The 18,295-nt window shown below is 48.5% G+C and overlaps 4 protein-coding genes across 4 annotated transcripts; 2 read left to right on the forward strand and 2 right to left on the reverse strand.

Moving 5' to 3' along the window:
- Positions 1-1,939: 1,939 nt before the first annotated feature.
- On the reverse strand, positions 1,940-2,220 carry FPOAC1_001129 (uncharacterized protein; the record flags this gene model as incomplete). Its single annotated transcript, XM_044845735.1, has 2 exons — positions 1,940-2,138; positions 2,192-2,220. 2 exons carry the CDS (start codon positions 2,218-2,220, stop codon positions 1,940-1,942), a joined length of 228 nt encoding a protein of 75 aa, XP_044711651.1.
- A 1,280-nt stretch (positions 2,221-3,500) lies between these two features.
- FPOAC1_001130 (uncharacterized protein) lies at positions 3,501-9,661 on the forward strand (the record flags this gene model as incomplete). Its single annotated transcript, XM_044845736.1, has 3 exons — positions 3,501-8,327; positions 8,380-9,486; positions 9,545-9,661. 3 exons carry the CDS (start codon positions 3,501-3,503, stop codon positions 9,659-9,661), a joined length of 6,051 nt encoding a protein of 2,016 aa, XP_044711652.1.
- A 1,155-nt stretch (positions 9,662-10,816) lies between these two features.
- Positions 10,817-13,243, forward strand: FPOAC1_001131 (uncharacterized protein; the record flags this gene model as incomplete). Its single annotated transcript, XM_044845737.1, has 6 exons — positions 10,817-11,433; positions 11,487-11,512; positions 11,568-11,879; positions 11,930-12,001; positions 12,058-12,742; positions 12,796-13,243. The coding sequence occupies 6 exons, from the start codon at positions 10,817-10,819 to the stop codon at positions 13,241-13,243; spliced, it is 2,160 nt and encodes a 719-aa protein (XP_044711653.1).
- A 393-nt stretch (positions 13,244-13,636) lies between these two features.
- FPOAC1_001132 (uncharacterized protein) lies at positions 13,637-14,134 on the reverse strand (the record flags this gene model as incomplete). Its single annotated transcript, XM_044845738.1, has 1 exon — positions 13,637-14,134. One exon carries the CDS (start codon positions 14,132-14,134, stop codon positions 13,637-13,639), a length of 498 nt encoding a protein of 165 aa, XP_044711654.1.
- Positions 14,135-18,295: the final 4,161 nt, after the last annotated feature.

The following is an 18,295-nucleotide window of genomic DNA, read 5'->3' on the forward strand; positions in this document are numbered from 1 at the left end:
CAAAAGATTAATGAGCCACTCATTTCGCGCCTTGGATGTTAAGAAGAGTGGTTGAAGATGAACTGCCATGCGCCACGGGGATTGTTATCGAGATGTGGCTAAAGATCTACTGTGGCAGTTCCTGATCTAACCTATAATGAGATAGTGTACCAGTAGCGTACGGGGGACGAAAAATAGTTGGCGTCCAAGCGTTCTATCCATCAAACTGAAAGAAAGATGCCACAAAAAAAGAAAAGCCATCTCATCCTACCTATTCGACGATAAACGAAGATTTATTTATGCAGTCGTGCCCAACTGCTGATGCCGTTCTTTAAGCAGCTTTCTTTTTGCTGTCTCAAATTTTCAGAACTCGTGTATTCAAGATACTAACGTATAAAGATATGTATATCTGGCCTCGATTACTGAGTAGTAAACTTTAGGTCGTCTTGGTAGTATCCGTCACCTTTTCCACCGTGGACCCCTGACACAGAAAGTGGATTGCATTTACCCGCTTGCGCAGGTACACGGTAAGGGAAGCACAGAAATCAGATGGACATGCACCTGACACAATAGGTGGGAAAGGTGACTCGGGATGATTAGGCGTATGATCTCATGTGGATTTGGGGCAACGCTTGTTCCTGCAGGCGGAATAATGTACCTCTCTCTGTACGTGCTTGTCCAAGGACAGCATCGAACATGGTACGACGATGCAGGAACGGGAATCACGGAGAAAACATGTACAATCTTCCTCGAGTGAAGTGACATGCGAGACTGTCTGTATGGTTACATACTGTACTCCGTACTATGGTGTGCCTCGATGGTGTGATCGGCCAATATGGTTGGTAATATTGGCAAGGGACCCCAGATCTACAACGATTGTCTAGGATCCAGAAATACAGCAAAAGCAATGAAAGATCAGATGCAGATGCAGATATTTCTTTCTTCGTCCATATTTTGGGAAATCAAGTGTCATCAGTGGAGCATCTTTTTCTTCTCAGCTTTCAGCCTTTGGGGTAAGAACCCACAGGATCCAGTTTGCAACCAAGTTGTTGCGCCATGTTTTTCCAAGTATGGCGATCATCGAAGAACAAGCAAGACGATGACAAAAGTCCACAATCCATCGATGAACTGCGCTTTATTAATCTTGTTGTTCGTTCTCATTCATCATAGCCGACTCGGTTCTCTCTGTTACGAGCATCATCTACCCAAGGTGTGACCAAGATGCAAAAGGAAATGAGTAAGGAAAAGAGGCGAGAATGTAGAAGCACAGCATCAGGAATGAAAGACTGGTAAACGAATTGAGTAACGTCGAGTGGGTGCTAGCCCCAGGCAATCACCCATCTGTTTCCCTTTGGTGTACTGCACATACTCAAACTCGTTAGGAGAAAGTCACTGCGCTTTGGTTGTAACATGATCCTAGGCGGGGATCCCCTTGCCAAATATTAATAGATACTATCTACCTGGGTGTGAAAGATTGGCGAAACAGACGCTCAGTATACCAAACAATAAACAAGCCGACAGCCTAGGAAAGTTAAAACTTGTGTTTATCTGACTAGCTCAAGGGGTCAAGAGTCTCAAAATCTCTAGGAAACGGTGAACCGCTGGCGGTTATCACAATTACAGTAAATGTCAATACGAACCAAATTGCCAGAGCGGATGGAATTGAGGCTACTAGATCGTCTGCCACACGAAACGATCTGTGGATTGCAAGGCTAGTATTATGCAGCCACAACGAAACACAACGAAACACAACAAATTGATTAGGTCGCAGTGAAAACCCTGATGCTTCAAGGGGAAGGCGAATGTATGCAGCAGGATGAACCTGATTATTGGTCTCTTCTTTCTTTTCCTTGGTTTGGTTCAGGTATTAGTTTCATCATGAAGAAAACAGACCTTGTTTTTTTGTTTATTATTATGACTGGACTGTGGACTGCCGTGTTTTAAGACCAATGTCGCAGGCTCATCCGCTAATAAGAAACGAATGGTCTCCAAGCTTGGAACATGGACAAGGGTCATGGTAACATGGGTAGATCTCTTCTCGTACAAAGAAGTGAGAGGGACGACCAGGATCAGGACGACTCGGGAATTGGCGCAGAGAAACACTGAATGTTCCGACTCGCCAAGGCGCAAATAATCCAGAGTTACTTCCGTCAATTGTCCTAGTACAAAAGTCATACAAAAAGAAGCAAGTATTAGGAAAAAGCATACACACCTGCAGAATCTTGGAACTGTATCCGTCATTGGGCTGTCAGCGCAAATGTACCTAGGTAGGTACTAAGTTTTGGAAGGTTTCTTTAGACTGGCCACTTGGGGATTGTTAAACGGTCTTACTCTCTCAAGCTATGGACGAGATTCTGCACCATGAACTGCAATATGCAGTCACTCGTCTCATGCAGAGCAAAGTTGTTCTGCGCCTGCAATCACAGTAATCAACTCTATGTACGGATATGTATCCTCTTAATTGATATGCCTAGATCTACTTACGCTCCAGTAATCAAAGATCCGCGGCGTGCTCTAGGTCAAGCTCCACCAAGAAGGTTGTCGCCCCATATGTACTCTCGAGCCTGCGCCGCAACGCTAGAGTTTTAGCAGGTGCTGTAGCTGCCTGCTCTCGACCGCCAACTGTTTTGTACCTCTCGAGATATCCCAGTTTTTCTTCTTCCGATCCCTGCACCAAAATTCACTGGTTTTTGTTTCCCAACTTTGTTCTTGCTGTCTTTAGCAATATCCTCGTTCTGCCATCTCGTCTCGTCTTTCTTCTCGTGTGATTTTTTGCCTTAGTACCTTCTTCTTGTGAAGCAATTCCATCCATTAGACCCCTATTTCTCCCTGTCCAGGGATCATCCACACTCGAGCCTCAATACGACCCGCTCGCTCTGTGCTGGCTATTGTGCCCTGAGCTCTGTGCTCTATTCTGTTCTGTTCCATTTGTTGTCTGGTCCATTGCATCTTCAGTGGAGGCTACAGCTGTCAGATAATTATCCTCTCATCTGAACGCACATACATGCAGCTTCATCCGCTCCTCATTTCCCTGTAAAGCCTGCATTGCAGCTCACTATCTCCTAAGCACCTCCGTCACCGTTGCATCCATCCTCAAAAGTCCGTACGCAGTGCAGTTGCAACGACTCGGAACGGTTGATTCCAACAGACAGTGCCCACTCCCTCCCGTCCCCTAACCTAACATTCAGACCAGGGACCGGGCGCCCCATCTTGTCCCCCAAAGCTCAAAGCTCACTCGTCCACGGATGGCTCCCGCAGTCCTGAACCTGTGAAAGCCATTGACATTCTTCCACCCCTGGTGATTAGTTAGTCTCTACATTCTCTATCTAGACTACAGCATAGCACTGCACCGCACCGCACCGCACCGCACCGCACCGCAGCACGCTTTCCACACCTATCGAGTGTGCCTCTCGCCAACGCCCGCACCCTTTAAACGCCAACGCATCGATGCTCGCTGCATGGGTCTATAGTCCCTCGACCAGTCGTTCCGCTCGACGAGCCTGACCGATGCTCAGGCCACCATGGACCACGACATGGATATGGCCCTTCACGCGGGCCTCCAAGCCGACAGACAGGACTTAGACTCCAACTTTCGAACCCCCAATCTCGAGCCTCACCACAGTCACCAACATTCTCACGATCACGACTACGACCGCCGCATCGACTGCGATACCGATTCTATACCCCAAGCCTACCTTTACGATCAGGTGCCGAACAGCCACCGTCATCACCTCCCAGACTCTTCTCATCCCGCTGCTCCTGCATCCCATTTCGACCACAACATCTACTCCCACGCTCCTGTGCCTCACGCCGACGACCACAACTCCCTTCCCGCGGGTGCCCATCATGCTTTCGACCCCGTAAATCCCGACGATTTCTACAAGAGCTATCGGGAAACAAACCAAAATAATACAGAGTCTTCTTCTGTGGCTGCTGCGGCCCAGCGTCCGTCGTTGCGCTCCAACGGTAATGGCTCTACGCCAAAACATCCTGTCATTTCCAAAACACATGAAAACATGCGTTCGGCGTCAAATCCTGTCGACAACAGACCTGCCCTTCCGGGGTATAAACCTACAGCAACTCACCCCAGCGTGAGAGATTTGAAGAAGCGGTTCGACCAAAACGGTACTACACCATCCTCGATCCCCCGTGCTCCAGCGCACATGGGAGCTGCAGCTAAGACTAGGCATGACGGCGGTGCCAGCCTACAACCGCGAAATGGTGGAACGGGTTATTCCTCGTTACGTGATGGCAGCAGCAATTTCAGCAAGCAAACAACATCCTCTTCAGCCCGTTCTCAGAGATCAAGATATGTAGCCGAGGACCAAGTGTCAAGTAATTCCCAATCTTTCGCAAGTCGTATAGGGAAACCCCGAAATGCGGTTAGCGGGAATTCAAATGCCTCCAAGTCTTCTTCCAACTTGGCACCCGAGTCTCCACCACAACAACCGACTTCGTCTTCCATCGCCCCTACGCCTTCGCGTTCGCAAGGCCTATTGTTCGGCGAAATTCTTCCCGACCAGCACAATTTTTCAGCTCTTGGTTATGGCATTGAGGGTGTCCGCCCAAGGAGGACGTCTGAATCGAGCTTGTACAATCCGTTCAGCCATCAAAGAAGCCTATCTGACCCACCAGATGTGGCCGACCTTACATCCCCGGACATCTGGTACCGTAGCCTCAACGGCGATGATAGCAACGGCGAACCGGCTCAAGCTCCTCGTCAAAAAGGCCACACACGGTCACATAGCGACATACCCAAGTCGCCTGCAATGCCTCCAGCATCCCGCAAAACGCCATCTCGAAAGCCTACCATCACTAATACAGCTGGAGCTGGAACTGGATCTGCCTCTAAACTCCCACGTTCTGTCAAGAAGCTGAATAATTCAAGCGACTCGGCCCCGTCGACACGTTCCAATTCTCCTAATCTAAAAAGACCACAGGTTAATGGCCGTGCATCAAGGGCAGAGACCCCTACCACTACAACAAGGGCGAAGACACCAACTTCATCAAGGGCGAAGACACCAACTTCATCAAGGGCGAAAACTCCAACAAGAGCCAAGACACCAACCCAAAGCGGTGCCACTCGAAAGGCCGCACCTCGAAACCTTGTCACACCAACGAATAATAACCGTCTTCAAGCCAATATCATCGCACCTCCTCCAAAGCTCTCACCTCCACTTAGGAGTTCTCGACCTCGTCAACCTGTCTCTGTAGCCACGACGGCAAGCTCTCGGATGAGGGCAATAGAAAGGGCCAGGTCACCAAATCCAGGCTCTGCTCCGCCATCTAGGATTGCCGAGCCATCATCACGACGTGGAAAGATAGCTATAGGGCCAATCGATTTCGAACAACGACGAGAACATATACGACTGGCTTATACCAAGTCCATCCGCGAGAGTCAGGTTCTGGAGGCGAGACAAAAAGCGGCAGATCGAAAGCGAAGGGACATGGAAGCTGCCGCCGAGGCAAAGGTCGCCAACGCCGGTGCCGCTACCTCGTCTCTCGCCCATTCGCCATCCATGACTTCAGAATCAGGTGGTGCAGACTTGCAAGACACCTCTGATATTCCCCCAGTCCCACCTCTTCCAGAGAGCCACCTGCCAATACCAGGAGCAGCTGTTCGAGAACCTATCTTGGGCCCGGAGATTCCCCATGCTATTCAAGTTCAAAACGCGTTGGATGCGATCGACCATCAAGATGGCCCAGTTTTCTCAGATGGATATGATGCATCGTATGGCCAGATTCCTGCAGATCCGCTCCGAGAGCCCACGCCGTTCATTGACGATCCAACAATGAGTCCTGTGGACATTGCAATGTCGCTTCCGCCTGCTTCCCTGATGCTATCTACCAGCTCTCAGGCAACGCCTCTTGCTGAGCCACTACTCAAAGCCTTCGATTCTCCCACTCTTGGGGTTCCCGGCAGCTTTCCTGCGCTCAGTCCCCCTATCGATGATGTATCAGAGCGACCTATGAGTGCAGTATCTGCAACATCAGAGATAACAGAGTTCGATAATGAACCTCAGTCCACTCCTCCGAGGTCTACCCAAACGCCACTTGAAGTTCCTATCACGATCATTAAGCCGCCTAGTCCGCAGGCCCAGAGGTCTGCGTCTCCTCCACGGGCAGAGTATCACTACCCTTTCGAGGATGATCCTGATTCACCGGTTCGGCCCAAATCCACATCTGTGACGCTTCACACGAGTGATGTTTCCTCATCCAGGCAGCATGTTGCTGACGACTTTGCAATTCCTGGTTCATTCGGCGCCAGCCTTGAAGACGATGGTCGCCAAAATACTGAATCTCCCTGCGAAACCACAATAACTGTTCTGCCGCCCAGTGATGATCCACAGCCGGCTGACGAGCCCCGACAGACGATTCCTTTCCCAAGGATCGAACCTGATTATGAATCGGATTGTCAGTCAGAATCAGAATTTGGTGAACTTCAGCGAAGATACCACCAATCTCGTGACGATGATGCTGTTACCGACTGTTGCACCGAAGACATGGATGATGAAAGCAGGAAGGAATGTAGGTCAGAGGCGCCATCTGACGATCGAGTCTCGTCACACCGAGCCTCCACCTGTGAATCTATCGACACTAATAACGATCGTCAATATAATTTTGATGAGCACCAGCGTCCCGACTCGACGACGAATCTCATGGTACCGACCTTATCTGCGCCGAACCGAACGAGTCAGCAGTCGACGTGGACCGATTTTTCTGTCAACAGTGGAGATGTGTCGCCTGCGGTGCGCTCATCAGTATTTACCGACATCGATGATGAAAATGACACTGGAGACCATGGTCATGTCACGATTTTCGAAACGACATCCATTCACAGAAACAGCCGGCCTATCAATCGACCCGTTGAGGTTCGCAACAGCCAGCCAGAACCCCGCCCTTCTGTTGATTCGACTCGGCCACCATACCCCAGCCACCAGCTCCCTGAATTAGACACTGGAGATGGTTTTTCAATTCCATACCTCTCCAACAGAGCTAGCAAAAGCTTCTCGTATTTCCCATCACCCAATCACGAGCCTCCTCCCATCCCAGCTTCAGCAGCTGGCTCTACGTGTAATTCACAACGGGCATCCGGTGTCTATTATGAACAGTCGCAAAGTGGAAGCACATTTGTCAGTTCGGAACGAGGATCAGAAGATTACATCCCCATGATGACAACGCCTCAGTCGATGGACAATACCTCCTTGTCAGCAAGCAATCAGTATTTTGCCGATGCAACCACGCTGAACGGAGATGCAGCCTCGGAGACATATGATAAACAGGGCATGACAGATCAAGTGAAACAACGGCTTACACAACGTCGCAATATTTTGAAAGAACTTGTCGATACAGAGGCGGTTTTCGTGCGCGATATGAACATTGTAGAAGAGATCTACAAAGGAACGGCAGAAGCTTGTCCCAAACTCGACGGTAACACTGTGAAGCTTATCTTCCGAAACACGGACGAAATAATCACATTCCACACGGCCTTTTTTGCTCAGATCAAGGAGGCGGTACTCGCAGTGTATACCATGCAGGGACGGCGGTCGGCGCTTGCCAGAGAAGGCTCCATCATGTCAGAGCCGTCGCAGTTCAATCCTGCTGATGTCGATGATTCCAAGGATCGTTCTGTCCTCATTGGGCCTATTTTCAAAGCCAACATGGAGAGTATGAAATTGGCGCACGAAGGCTTCTTGAGGAACAGCGATGGAGCAGCAAAGCGACTCATCGACATACAAATGGACCCCACGGTCAAGGTGTGGCTCAACGAATGCAATGAAGTTGCAAAAGACTTGACAGCTGCCTGGGATCTGGACTCTCTCTTGATCAAGCCGATGCAGCGAATTACTAAATACCCCAACCTCATTGGGTCATTGCTGCACCATACCCCTGTGGACCATCCTGATCATCAAAGTCTTACTGAAGCCAAAAACCTTATCGAAGAAGCCATCATCGAAATCAACAAGACGAAAAAGAACTTTGAACTGGTGGGTCAGATCGTAGGTAGGAAACGAAAGGAATCCGATGTCAAAGCAGGCTTTGCACGAGCGTTCGGCAAAAGAGTCGATAAACTTCAAGCGTCGGGTGCTCGCCAGACCGACGACACTGAGTATCAAAAGCTGAATGAGAAATTCAGCGATGATTATCTACGTCTACAAGTCGTTCTTAGAGATGTCGAGTTCTATACCAGGCAGGTGTCAGCGTATGTGCATGAATTCTTGCAATACCTCTCCTCCATCGAGTTGGTCATGCGGCTTCAGCCAGGGAACTATCCTGAGCTCGAAAGCAAGTGGGTTCAGTTCAATATCTCTATACGAGATCTCGAAAAGGTCGCACTTGAGGATCACGTAAGTAAATCCTATGGGAATCTGTTGCTGCACCTGTACTCACGAGTAATAGTTGGCTCAAGTTCGAAAAAGTGTCATTGAGCCGTTTGAACATGTCATCAAGGCTTACGGCAATCCATCATTGGCAATGAAGAAGCGCCAGAAACGCCGCATAGACTTTGAACGATATGAGCAACTAAAGCGCGCAGGCAAGAGTATCGATGCAAAACTCAAAGAACAGGTTGAGCAGTACGAGGCTCTGAATGACACCCTCAAGAAAGAGCTTCCAAAATTATCTTGTTTAACTGAAAAGGTGGGCCACATTTGTCTGGGCAATTTCGTCAACATCCAAACGACTTGGTATGGCATTTGGAAGGACAAGATGAAAGTTGTATTGGGTGACTGTCCCGACACGCCAGATCTTAAGGAAGTCGTGGCGACCTTCAACCGGGACTTTCCTTACGCTCAAGAACAGCTATCCAACATCGGTATTCTCAATCCCATGTACCGAGGTCGGGTTTCCCAGTCGACTACGCGGAGTACCGATGAGTCATCATCTCTCATGATGCGATCGCGTCCATCTGAGAGTGGTTCACGAGGTCGAGGCCTTTCAGTGAGCAGCGAGAAGGTACCAGGTGTTACAACTACAGACTTTACGAAGCGTCACAGTGGCTCTTATTCGGCGTCGCCGACTGTGATTTCGGCAGGAAATATTCCCAGCCCACACCACTACTACTACCGCGACCACTATGCGGGTATCAGCAACCACCAGCAAGGCACGGCATCTCCTATATCCCCAGAGCTCGCAGGCAGTGCACGATCTTTCGCTGCCTCAACAAGGCCAAGCACAGGACGGAGCTTCGATTCTGGTGGAGTTCCACGACAGAGTTCGGAATCATCTACACAGCAACTTCGAGACTCGCAAACCACCTATAGCTCTCACAATCAGTCTCAATCTCAGGAGAGCCGGCGGTTCTCTGGGCTTTTCCACTCAGCATTGCCACCAGCTGATGGGCCGGAGGACAGTACTCGATCATCCCGAGCCTCCTCTAGAGAGCGTGGGCCTGTAGATAACGATGGGTATAATGTACTCTGGCTGGCTGCATCGCTTTTTGAGTTCAATATTGCTACGACAAAGCACGAAGCTGGCTACCCGTATTTGATATATCAAGCTGGCGAGGTAAGTAAAAATGCTTAACATATAAAGCTCGATGCTCAGAGGCTGACTCCTTGTCTAGATCTTCGATGTACTCGGCGAGAAAGGAGAGCTGTGGCTGGCTAAAAACCAGGACGATCCAGACGACCGAGTCGGATGGATCTGGTCTAAGCACTTTGCAAGGCTCGCTGATTCATAACTACAGTCACCAAAGCCTCACGACGGAACGCTGGCCCCGCCACTTCACTTTTCGACGATTAAACTATGTAACGCATCAAACCAATACCAGGATTAAAGATCGGAGCTTGGGCGTTTATTCCACTGATACGCGATTCGGACCTGCAACCAAAAAAAGAGGACAATTCGGTTATGAAAGCTATCCCCGTTCGCCTACATCTTCAGCCTTTCCCTTTCATGGATTTTCTTTCTTGCTTTCCTTTGATGTTGGCTTCCGTTTATTCTGGAACTTGACATTTGGCCATGTGTTAATCGATTCAGTTTTCATTTGTTTGGACTTGTAATTTTGTATCAGCTTTTCTCATTGTCCTAGGGGGGAAGGTCGGAGCCATGCGTGGTGGAAAGAGAGGCACGGCTTGAGGACGGTTATTTCAAATTCAAAGGGGGAGCCCGGCGTTCAGAACAAAATACCAACAGCGTATGTAAGATTTCAGGGGATGCAGGAATAAAGGGGAAGTTATGCGGGCAGGGCTCGCACTGCTACGAATGTTTTGCTGCTTGTGTTAGTAGAGGAGACTTGGGAAAGATTCGTTGATTATCGAATGAAATACCAGGAATACATGACTAAACTAAACGTTGCCAAGCCTCATTTGTAGTGGACAGTAAAAACACGATGCGATGATTAATGATTGATTTCGATTAAGTTAAACGGTTTGTGGGTGTCTTTTCAAAATGATTTGTTCAAAACCATCCATACAAACGATACTCAGATATTTGATATGCATGGAACGCTAACATGTGACTTTGCACTAACTACCTAAGCTCCAGGTAAAGCTAGGGGGGAGGTCGGGCTCCATTTTAACCCATGGACTGCCCCATCCAAGCTTCCGGGCATCGATCCCCCGCCCTTGCAGTAGGCAGTTAGTTGACCCTACCTAGAATAGAAAGAAGACAGTATGATGGACTGCTTACTCCCTCTGTTAGTGCGCATCGACTGTGAACCCCAAGACTGACTTTTCCTCCTTTTATGTGCTCTGTCTGCATTTAACTCGGGCATGTTTCCTTTATCACTTGCAGATACTGCCAAGTCTCTCGCTTGACTTGTACCCCTGGCAGAACAGAAAGCTTCGCATTCAGGTAGAGCATTCCCTGCGTTCCATGACCCACATTACACGCCATGCCCGCGACAAGCTCGCTAGAAGAGCAGGCAATCGATCGCGAGTATCCGCAACAGCAACGACAGCATCATCGTCGTCATCAGGAACTTCAACCAGAACAGCCGCAGTTTAATTTCCGCGACCCCAACCGTAGCGAGACTGTGCTTCAATCTCAACTTAACAATCAGCAGGATACAGACTCAGGAATATATTCACAGCATCAACAGCATCACCAGAATCCATCCATTTCTCATACCCAGTCTAATACTCGACTCGTCGTCCCATCCGTGCCCGGTGTCCGCTCCACTTCACCCTCATCTTCTGTTTCGCCTCTACCGACACCTTCGATATCTCCTTCGGCTTCTGCCATATCCATTGACGCACCATACTCCTCTCGAGGTCCTTCGTCGCCTATCCAAACTCCCTCTTCGACGAGTGCTGAGGCTCACGGCGGCCATCCTCAACGAGAGTCCTCCGAGCATAACAGCTCCGAACGGGCCAGCGCAGACAGCTATAGCCATTTACATCAAGAGCGCAATCCGTCCAACATGGCCAGCTGGTCAGGACAGCCTGCTATTAGGGGCAACTCTGAAGCAGTGCGCATGATTCTATTGAGTTTCGTCACCATTGGCATAACGTACGTTTACGCTGCGAGTCGACTTTACACTAGTATTAACACCACAAAATTAGTTTCACTTGGGGTATTGAAATGACTTGTATGTGTTCAATTATGGCATGATATCACGATCTGTGTTACTAAAAGTCCATCAGATTGCACGCCGTATCTTCTCAACCTTGGACTAACCAAAAGCAATACTTCGCTGGTATGGATTGCTGGTCCATTGTCGGGTCTTGTAGTTCAGCCTGTTGTGGGCGTCATTGCGGACGAAAGCAAGTCTAAATGGGGACGTCGAAGACCGCTGATGGTTATTGGTTCCATTATTGTTGCTATCAGCCTCTTAATTTTAGGTTTTACGCGTGAAATCATCGGTTACTTCATAACTGATGAAGAGGCTGCGAAGCGACCCACGATAGTACTGGCTGTGTTAGCCATCTATGTTGTCGATTTTGCCATCAATGCTGGTACGGTTCGATTTCGTAAGAGTGGAGGCTCGAAACTAACACAACTCTAGTAATGTCATGTTCAAAGAGTCTTATCGTGGATACTCTACCGATTGAGAAGCAACAATCGGGCGCAGCTTGGTGTAAGTCCATGAGTCTTGGTTTGGATTGTGTGTAAAGTTAACATAGGTTTCCACAGCAAGCCGCATGTCCTCCATTGGCCATATGATTGCGTATGGGGCTGGGGCGGTTGATCTTGTAAGCATCTTTGGGAAAACACTGGGCGATACACAGTTCAAGCAGCTTACCGTCATCTCAACGGTTGCTCTTCTGGGCTCAACGGCGCTCACGTGCTGGGCTGTTACAGAACGTGTGCTGTTAACCTCAAAACCTGCCAAACACGAGGGCCGTTTTAAAGTCTTTCGCCAGATCTGGTCGACGTTGCTCAACTTACCCCCTCGCATACAGGCCATCTGCTGGGCACAGTTCTGGGCTTGGATCGGTTGGTTTCCATTTCTGTTCTACAGCACCACATGGGTGGGCGAGACGTACTTTCGCTACGATGTGCCTGCCGATGCCAGAAAATCCGAGGATACTCTGGGTGCGATTGGCCGCATAGGAAGTACTGCACTGGTCATGTACTCTTTGATCACATTCGCGGGTGCTTGGATTTTGCCCATGCTGGTTCAATCACCTGAGGACAATGCATTTACTCATCGACCTCCTCAAGCCATTGCAGGCCTCTTGACTCGCTTCAACAAGTTGAAGCCTGATCTCTTAACAGCTTGGGTATTTGGGCACCTGATGTTTGCCGCATCCATGGCCTTGGCGCCTTTTGCAACTAGCTTCCGGTTTGCAACGGTTTTGGTGTGTCTTTGTGGCATGTACGTTTGGCCGATCTCCGAAACCTGTGAGTGTTATTGACAGAAGTATTTAGACCGTGGACATTGGCCATGTGGGCTCCAAGTGCCTTTCTCGGCGTTGAGGTCAACAAGATGAGCGGGGAGACGGGTGCGGATGGTACCTATCGACGTATCTCAGATGAGCCAGATATCGAGCTTTCCGAGATCAGCCATAACGATGCACCTTTACACTTGGATCATGGTTCAGAAGTCGACCTACCTTCTACAGCCTCCACGGGCGAGCTGTCGGGCATCTACTTCGGTATCCTTAACATCTACACCACCCTCCCGCAGTTTGTAGGCACATTCATCTCGACCATTGTTTTTGCAATCCTTGAGCCTGGTAAGAGTCCTGAGCTAGCGGGCGATACCAAGAAGCAACCTGAACCCGATGGTCCAAATGCAATTGCGGTGTGTTTGTTCATTGGAGCCATGAGTAGTGTAGTTGCGGCATACGTAACCCGAAAGCTGAAGGTTATGTAATGTTTTGGACTAAGGATTTGTCTTGTATTATCAATCTTGTCTGTTTATATTCTGGTTTGGATATGGCAATGGTGTTGGCGTAAGTTAGGGCGAATATAGATTTTGGATTATATGAGGACATGAACAGGATCGGATGCTTGATTCTATCTAGAAGATCTAGAAATGACGATATGGATCACATAATATCAGCTTGAAAGGCCTTCTGATTGGGATTCACACGTTGAAATTGCGGCGATGCTGTTCGTATATAAGTCACGAAGAAAAGATATCGCAGGGGGTATCCTTAATAACTCAAATGCTGCCTCCTACTCCTCTGCCGCTAAAACCTCGAAACTGTCACAATAGAGTCGAAAAGATATCACCATGTACTTCAACGAGTGCGTGCACCCTCTTCTATTTATCCTTCTCGTTCTCGGCCTCGGAGACCTTCTCCCACTCATCCTCGGTGCTAACGCTCGACTGTGTCCCTGCCGTACCACCACGCTGCTTCACCTCACCCTTTGACTCGATGGGCTCGAGTCCAGCAGCAGCGACGTCGGAAACCACGGGAGGTGCCTTATTCGGGGCCGGCGTCTCGACTTCTGTTTCAGTGTCGTCGTTGTCATCATTTCCTGAGGCTTCCTTGGCCAGCTGCTCCTGCTTCTCCTTCTCCTCCTTTGCGCGTTGCTCGCGCTGGGCGATGGCCAGCTCTGCAGCGAACCAATTCACGCTCCACCACAGACCGCCGCATAGAATGGAGAGGATGACGCAGTGGATGTTGTAGGTAGCCAGTAAGAGGCAGAAGAGGACGGTTTGCAGGGCGGCGAAGGAGGCGTTGGCGGCCTTGAGGATTGTAGGTGTTGGGCCCGGGGTGAAGATGTCTTCCCAGAGCTTGACGATGAAGGCTGACATGGTTGATGATGTATCGCGGGGTCGTTATTGACAAGGGGGGGTAGTCGGTAGGTTTTCGTGCGGCGGCAGTTATGAGTAAGAATTGGTAGGTATGCTTTATCGCAGAATGAGACTTTTGTCTGGTATGTAACGAGATGAACCAAGTTATTTGCTCGTGGTAGTTTCTGTCTGTTTTTTGTGTTTTTTTTTTTCGTCTCCCCCTTCGGTTCGACGTCGTATTCTCGCTTCTTCTTGTTTAAATAATGACAGAAACGGTCGCTGCCTGGCGACCACTGTACAGTTTTAACGTCGCAAATAACCCAACCAGCTTCGTCCGAGTGTTATGTTCTGCTCTGATCGAGTAAAGAAAACTGTGTTCTCCGTGAAGTAAAGAATAGAGGACAGATTTGATTTTCCGCTTTTTGTGTGAATGAGTCGCTGTCTCTCTTCTTCTTCTTCTTTTTTTTCACGCGTCGGCGGGGAGTTATTGATTAACCAGGCTTATGTTGTATCGTAGGTGAATGCAATGACGACAGGTGGTTGGTTCTTAGGCTACAGATGACCCAGATCTCGTGCCGGGCTCTTATTGGATTACATAAGGGGACATGGCTTTGGTGATCTAGTGTTTGATATCATGACCTCGTGACTGTAAATGACGATGCGAATTGTTTGTATTACCAGAGAATAGTAGTTGAACTTTTTACCTATGATCACGAGTTTGTGCTTGTGCTGTCTATTCCTTTGTGCCGGTGTGTGAGTATTTTCTATCGCGGACGTCTAGTCATCGTCATGTGCGTGTACTTGGACAAAGCTCTACATGACAAAGATGAAGAAGAAGAATTGAGACAAAGATCAACACAAAAATACTGCATTACTATATGATTAATTACACTGAACATGAATATAGTAAAAAGAGGGAATTATCTAAAAAACAAAAAGGAAAAGATAAACATTTATATGTATATTCGATTGATCAGAATGATCCCAAGTGTTGAAACTACCCTATACTTACTATCAACACCAAACGAACTATCAATAACTACCTGGTAGACTAGATACCTAGGTAAGACTAAACTTTCTTCTCAAAGACCCATCTTATCGAGTCCGCTCGGATAAGCTCTAGCTAAGATATGAGTTGTTAGAATGGAGAGCAAGGGACTTTATATTGCTTGTATATACTATGTGAATAATCCCTTGATTTATGAGCTGAGATGAGGCTTGAGAAATATCACCGCGTTCGATACATCTGCAGCCTTCCAGTCTCGTGGCACAACTGAGTCAAGTACGGATATACAGCTTGAATCATGTAAAGAGAGTGTTTCAAGCTCATCTGAACTTCGGTTACTGTCATAAACCTTTGAGTATGTCGATGAGGAGTGAGCATAATACAGCCTTATCATCCAAAAACTTGCCGACATTTGACCAATTTAGGCGTATCAAGTAGAAATGATCCAAGTACCAAAATCTCCGCTTACTTGACGTGACTGTGAGCGGAATCATCCGTCTGATCCTGATCCTTCGCAATGATCCTGATACCGTACACAGCCTCGAAGAGGCATAGACCCCCAGAAGGCACCACCCCATCATCCTGTGCAAAGGAGCAGGCTCACAGCCACCCCCGTAATAAATAGCTCTGCCCCTGCTTAGAAGAATCAACTCTGGTTCGACGAGTTAACCGCCGAGGGGGCCACACGTATTCGAGAAAAGATTAGCATCAGTAGACAGGTTAAAGTCTTCAACTCTTGGCCCCCCTCCTTCTCCCCTTGGTTCTGCATCTAACTCACTGGGATACTGCATGGCCTCACCACAGGAGTTGCCCACTTTGACTCCTCAACCAAGGCACCGTTGAGAGTCGAGACCTGATATAGCGCACGTGGAAAAAAACAAAGATGCGGCCACTAGAAGCAAGAAACGCACGAAGGATTCGTGTTGGTGGTTCTCCTCGGTCCACCCCTCACCATTCGCACTGCACAGTACCGCGGATATGGGTAAAGGAACAGCAATAGGGGCTTAAGACGGTAAAGGAACACTAGAGTAGTGACGGGCAGGTCCGGAACGAATACCGAGACTCCTTTGCCGTAGTCGTTGAGCTAGCGGCTTGCCACAATGGCATCAGATAGCTATCAAAGACGCTCTTGTATGCGCATCACCTTGTTGGACTCAGTGGCAAAATGAAGATCCAATACCATGGGAGAACATGGACTCTTGACGTTGATCGATCGGAATTTTCTATGATAGACTGTTAGTATAGTAGACCTTTCATCTAGAGTTTAAGATCCAAGCTCCTTACGGTTCATGCGGTCACCATGGATCAAATTTGATGGATCATTTTAAGCTCCGTCTTGTCCCCTTGAACATGGCTTTTGCTCTTTTCGTCCCATCAACAGTTTCAAAATTTCAAGTGTAGATCGATAGGGCAACGCTATGGTCGTCATGATAACAAAACGACTACCGCAAATATCCGCCAAGATCTTTCAAGATTGCTTTGACGCATGGATTCGATCCTAGAGGAGCCGGACCATGGTTCTTTGGACAAGTTGCCCTGACATTAGATTGACATTAGTTAGGGCTGCAAGTGGCAGTGTCAACAAGCATGGTCATTCCAGGTTTTGTACACTGACTGTTTGAGTGTTACCCAAGTGTTCCTCGGGTGGAGGTCGATAACACACGTGTAATAGACCTTGTAGACTGGATCGGTAACTCAGAATCTACCCAGCCTCAAGTCATGTTATGGAGACCCGGCATTCGTACCAGACACACAGACTTGAGAACAATAAAACGCGCTGTACGTAAGGCGTGGACAAGAAAGACGTCCTACCAAAGTCCCGGACAGGCTAAGAGGTCGACATATTTCGCTTACATGCACGAAAACGAATCGGTGTCAGTGCTCTTGGCAACAACTGTTCATAATACGTACCCTTTTCCCTTTCTTTTCTGATAGTGCGAATGAGAATTCGCACATCAAGTGTTTCACTAACCAACACTGCCTTGCAGCTCATACGATACAAGTAAACAACCTCATCATATTTCTGAGTGTTGTATCACAGTTTGGGGGTTGGGACCATGTTATTAGGCTCAGGGATTAAGCTCTGCCCAGCCAGCTCGGGACCGAGAAAGTTTGGTTATGACTAGGATGTTGAGTGATCAGCAACATGAATACCCATACCGTCGGGTTGTCCTTGTAGACGACTCACAGGGACGACCATCCCGGCACTTACACCACAACAACTCAGGTCCAGATATTCAACGTTAAAGAGAGCAGATTAAGTGTCAAATATGAGTTTATTACCAACCAGATCTCCTACGAATATTGCCTAGTGTGTGCTAAAGTTTCCCCGGCGCCGGAGTAGCCGTTGAAGCCAAGGCTGTAGGTATCTTAATGTACTGTACTGATATGATAGCGTGGTAAATGGACATAGCGGCCGTGAAACCAGACCAGGACCCTTGTTCTGGAAATGATTGAGAGGGGGACTGCAGGTCTGCTTTGACAGTAGAGGTGAACGTCAACTGCTAATGGGAGCTAGTTGATCTTCGACATATGGCCAGCATGCGTCTCGAGCCTTCACTGCCGAGACCAGGTAGCTTAACTAATAAGCCTGTCATGATGTTTGCTGGATGGATGGAAATCGCCGAGTCAGGCCAGATGAAAGACGTCCTTGCTTCTGGCTTCAATCGACTCTAGCTTCATTTCGTCATTGCTTGGTATTGGAGGATTGGCCGATGAAACTTGTAACGCTGAAGACAACACGCCATCAGCGAATCGGGATAATCACGGCCTTATGGAGAAGCCGTGATCTCCCCAGGCATTCGAGATACCAAGGTACCGCAGTTTCCAAGATCCAAATTCAAGTCAAGTCTGCCTTGCCCTGTGGTGCTGGTCTTTACGTCCACCCTCGGACTCGGACATCACGCACAAGCCCTTTGATACTGAAAGGGAATCGATCGTCTCTCTAGGCAGCGAAATAAACCAATCTACGCCGATTCTACGAGCTGCAGTAGTAGCTTCGGGTCAATTGAATACCCATTCTGGCCCGCGTCAACGCCCAGCTCAGCCAGAAGATGAAGACGACAACTTGTTTCGACCAGACGACATCGCGGTGTGATCTATCTAGTGCTGTAAGGGATCGTAGCCGTTTCGTTGATCATTTCCCTAGGGCTGGTCCCGGGGAATTTCCATAGAGT

Source organism: Fusarium poae, chromosome 1, assembly GCF_019609905.1.
Source record: "Fusarium poae strain DAOMC 252244 chromosome 1, whole genome shotgun sequence".
NCBI classification, from domain to species: domain Eukaryota; kingdom Fungi; phylum Ascomycota; class Sordariomycetes; order Hypocreales; family Nectriaceae; genus Fusarium; species Fusarium poae.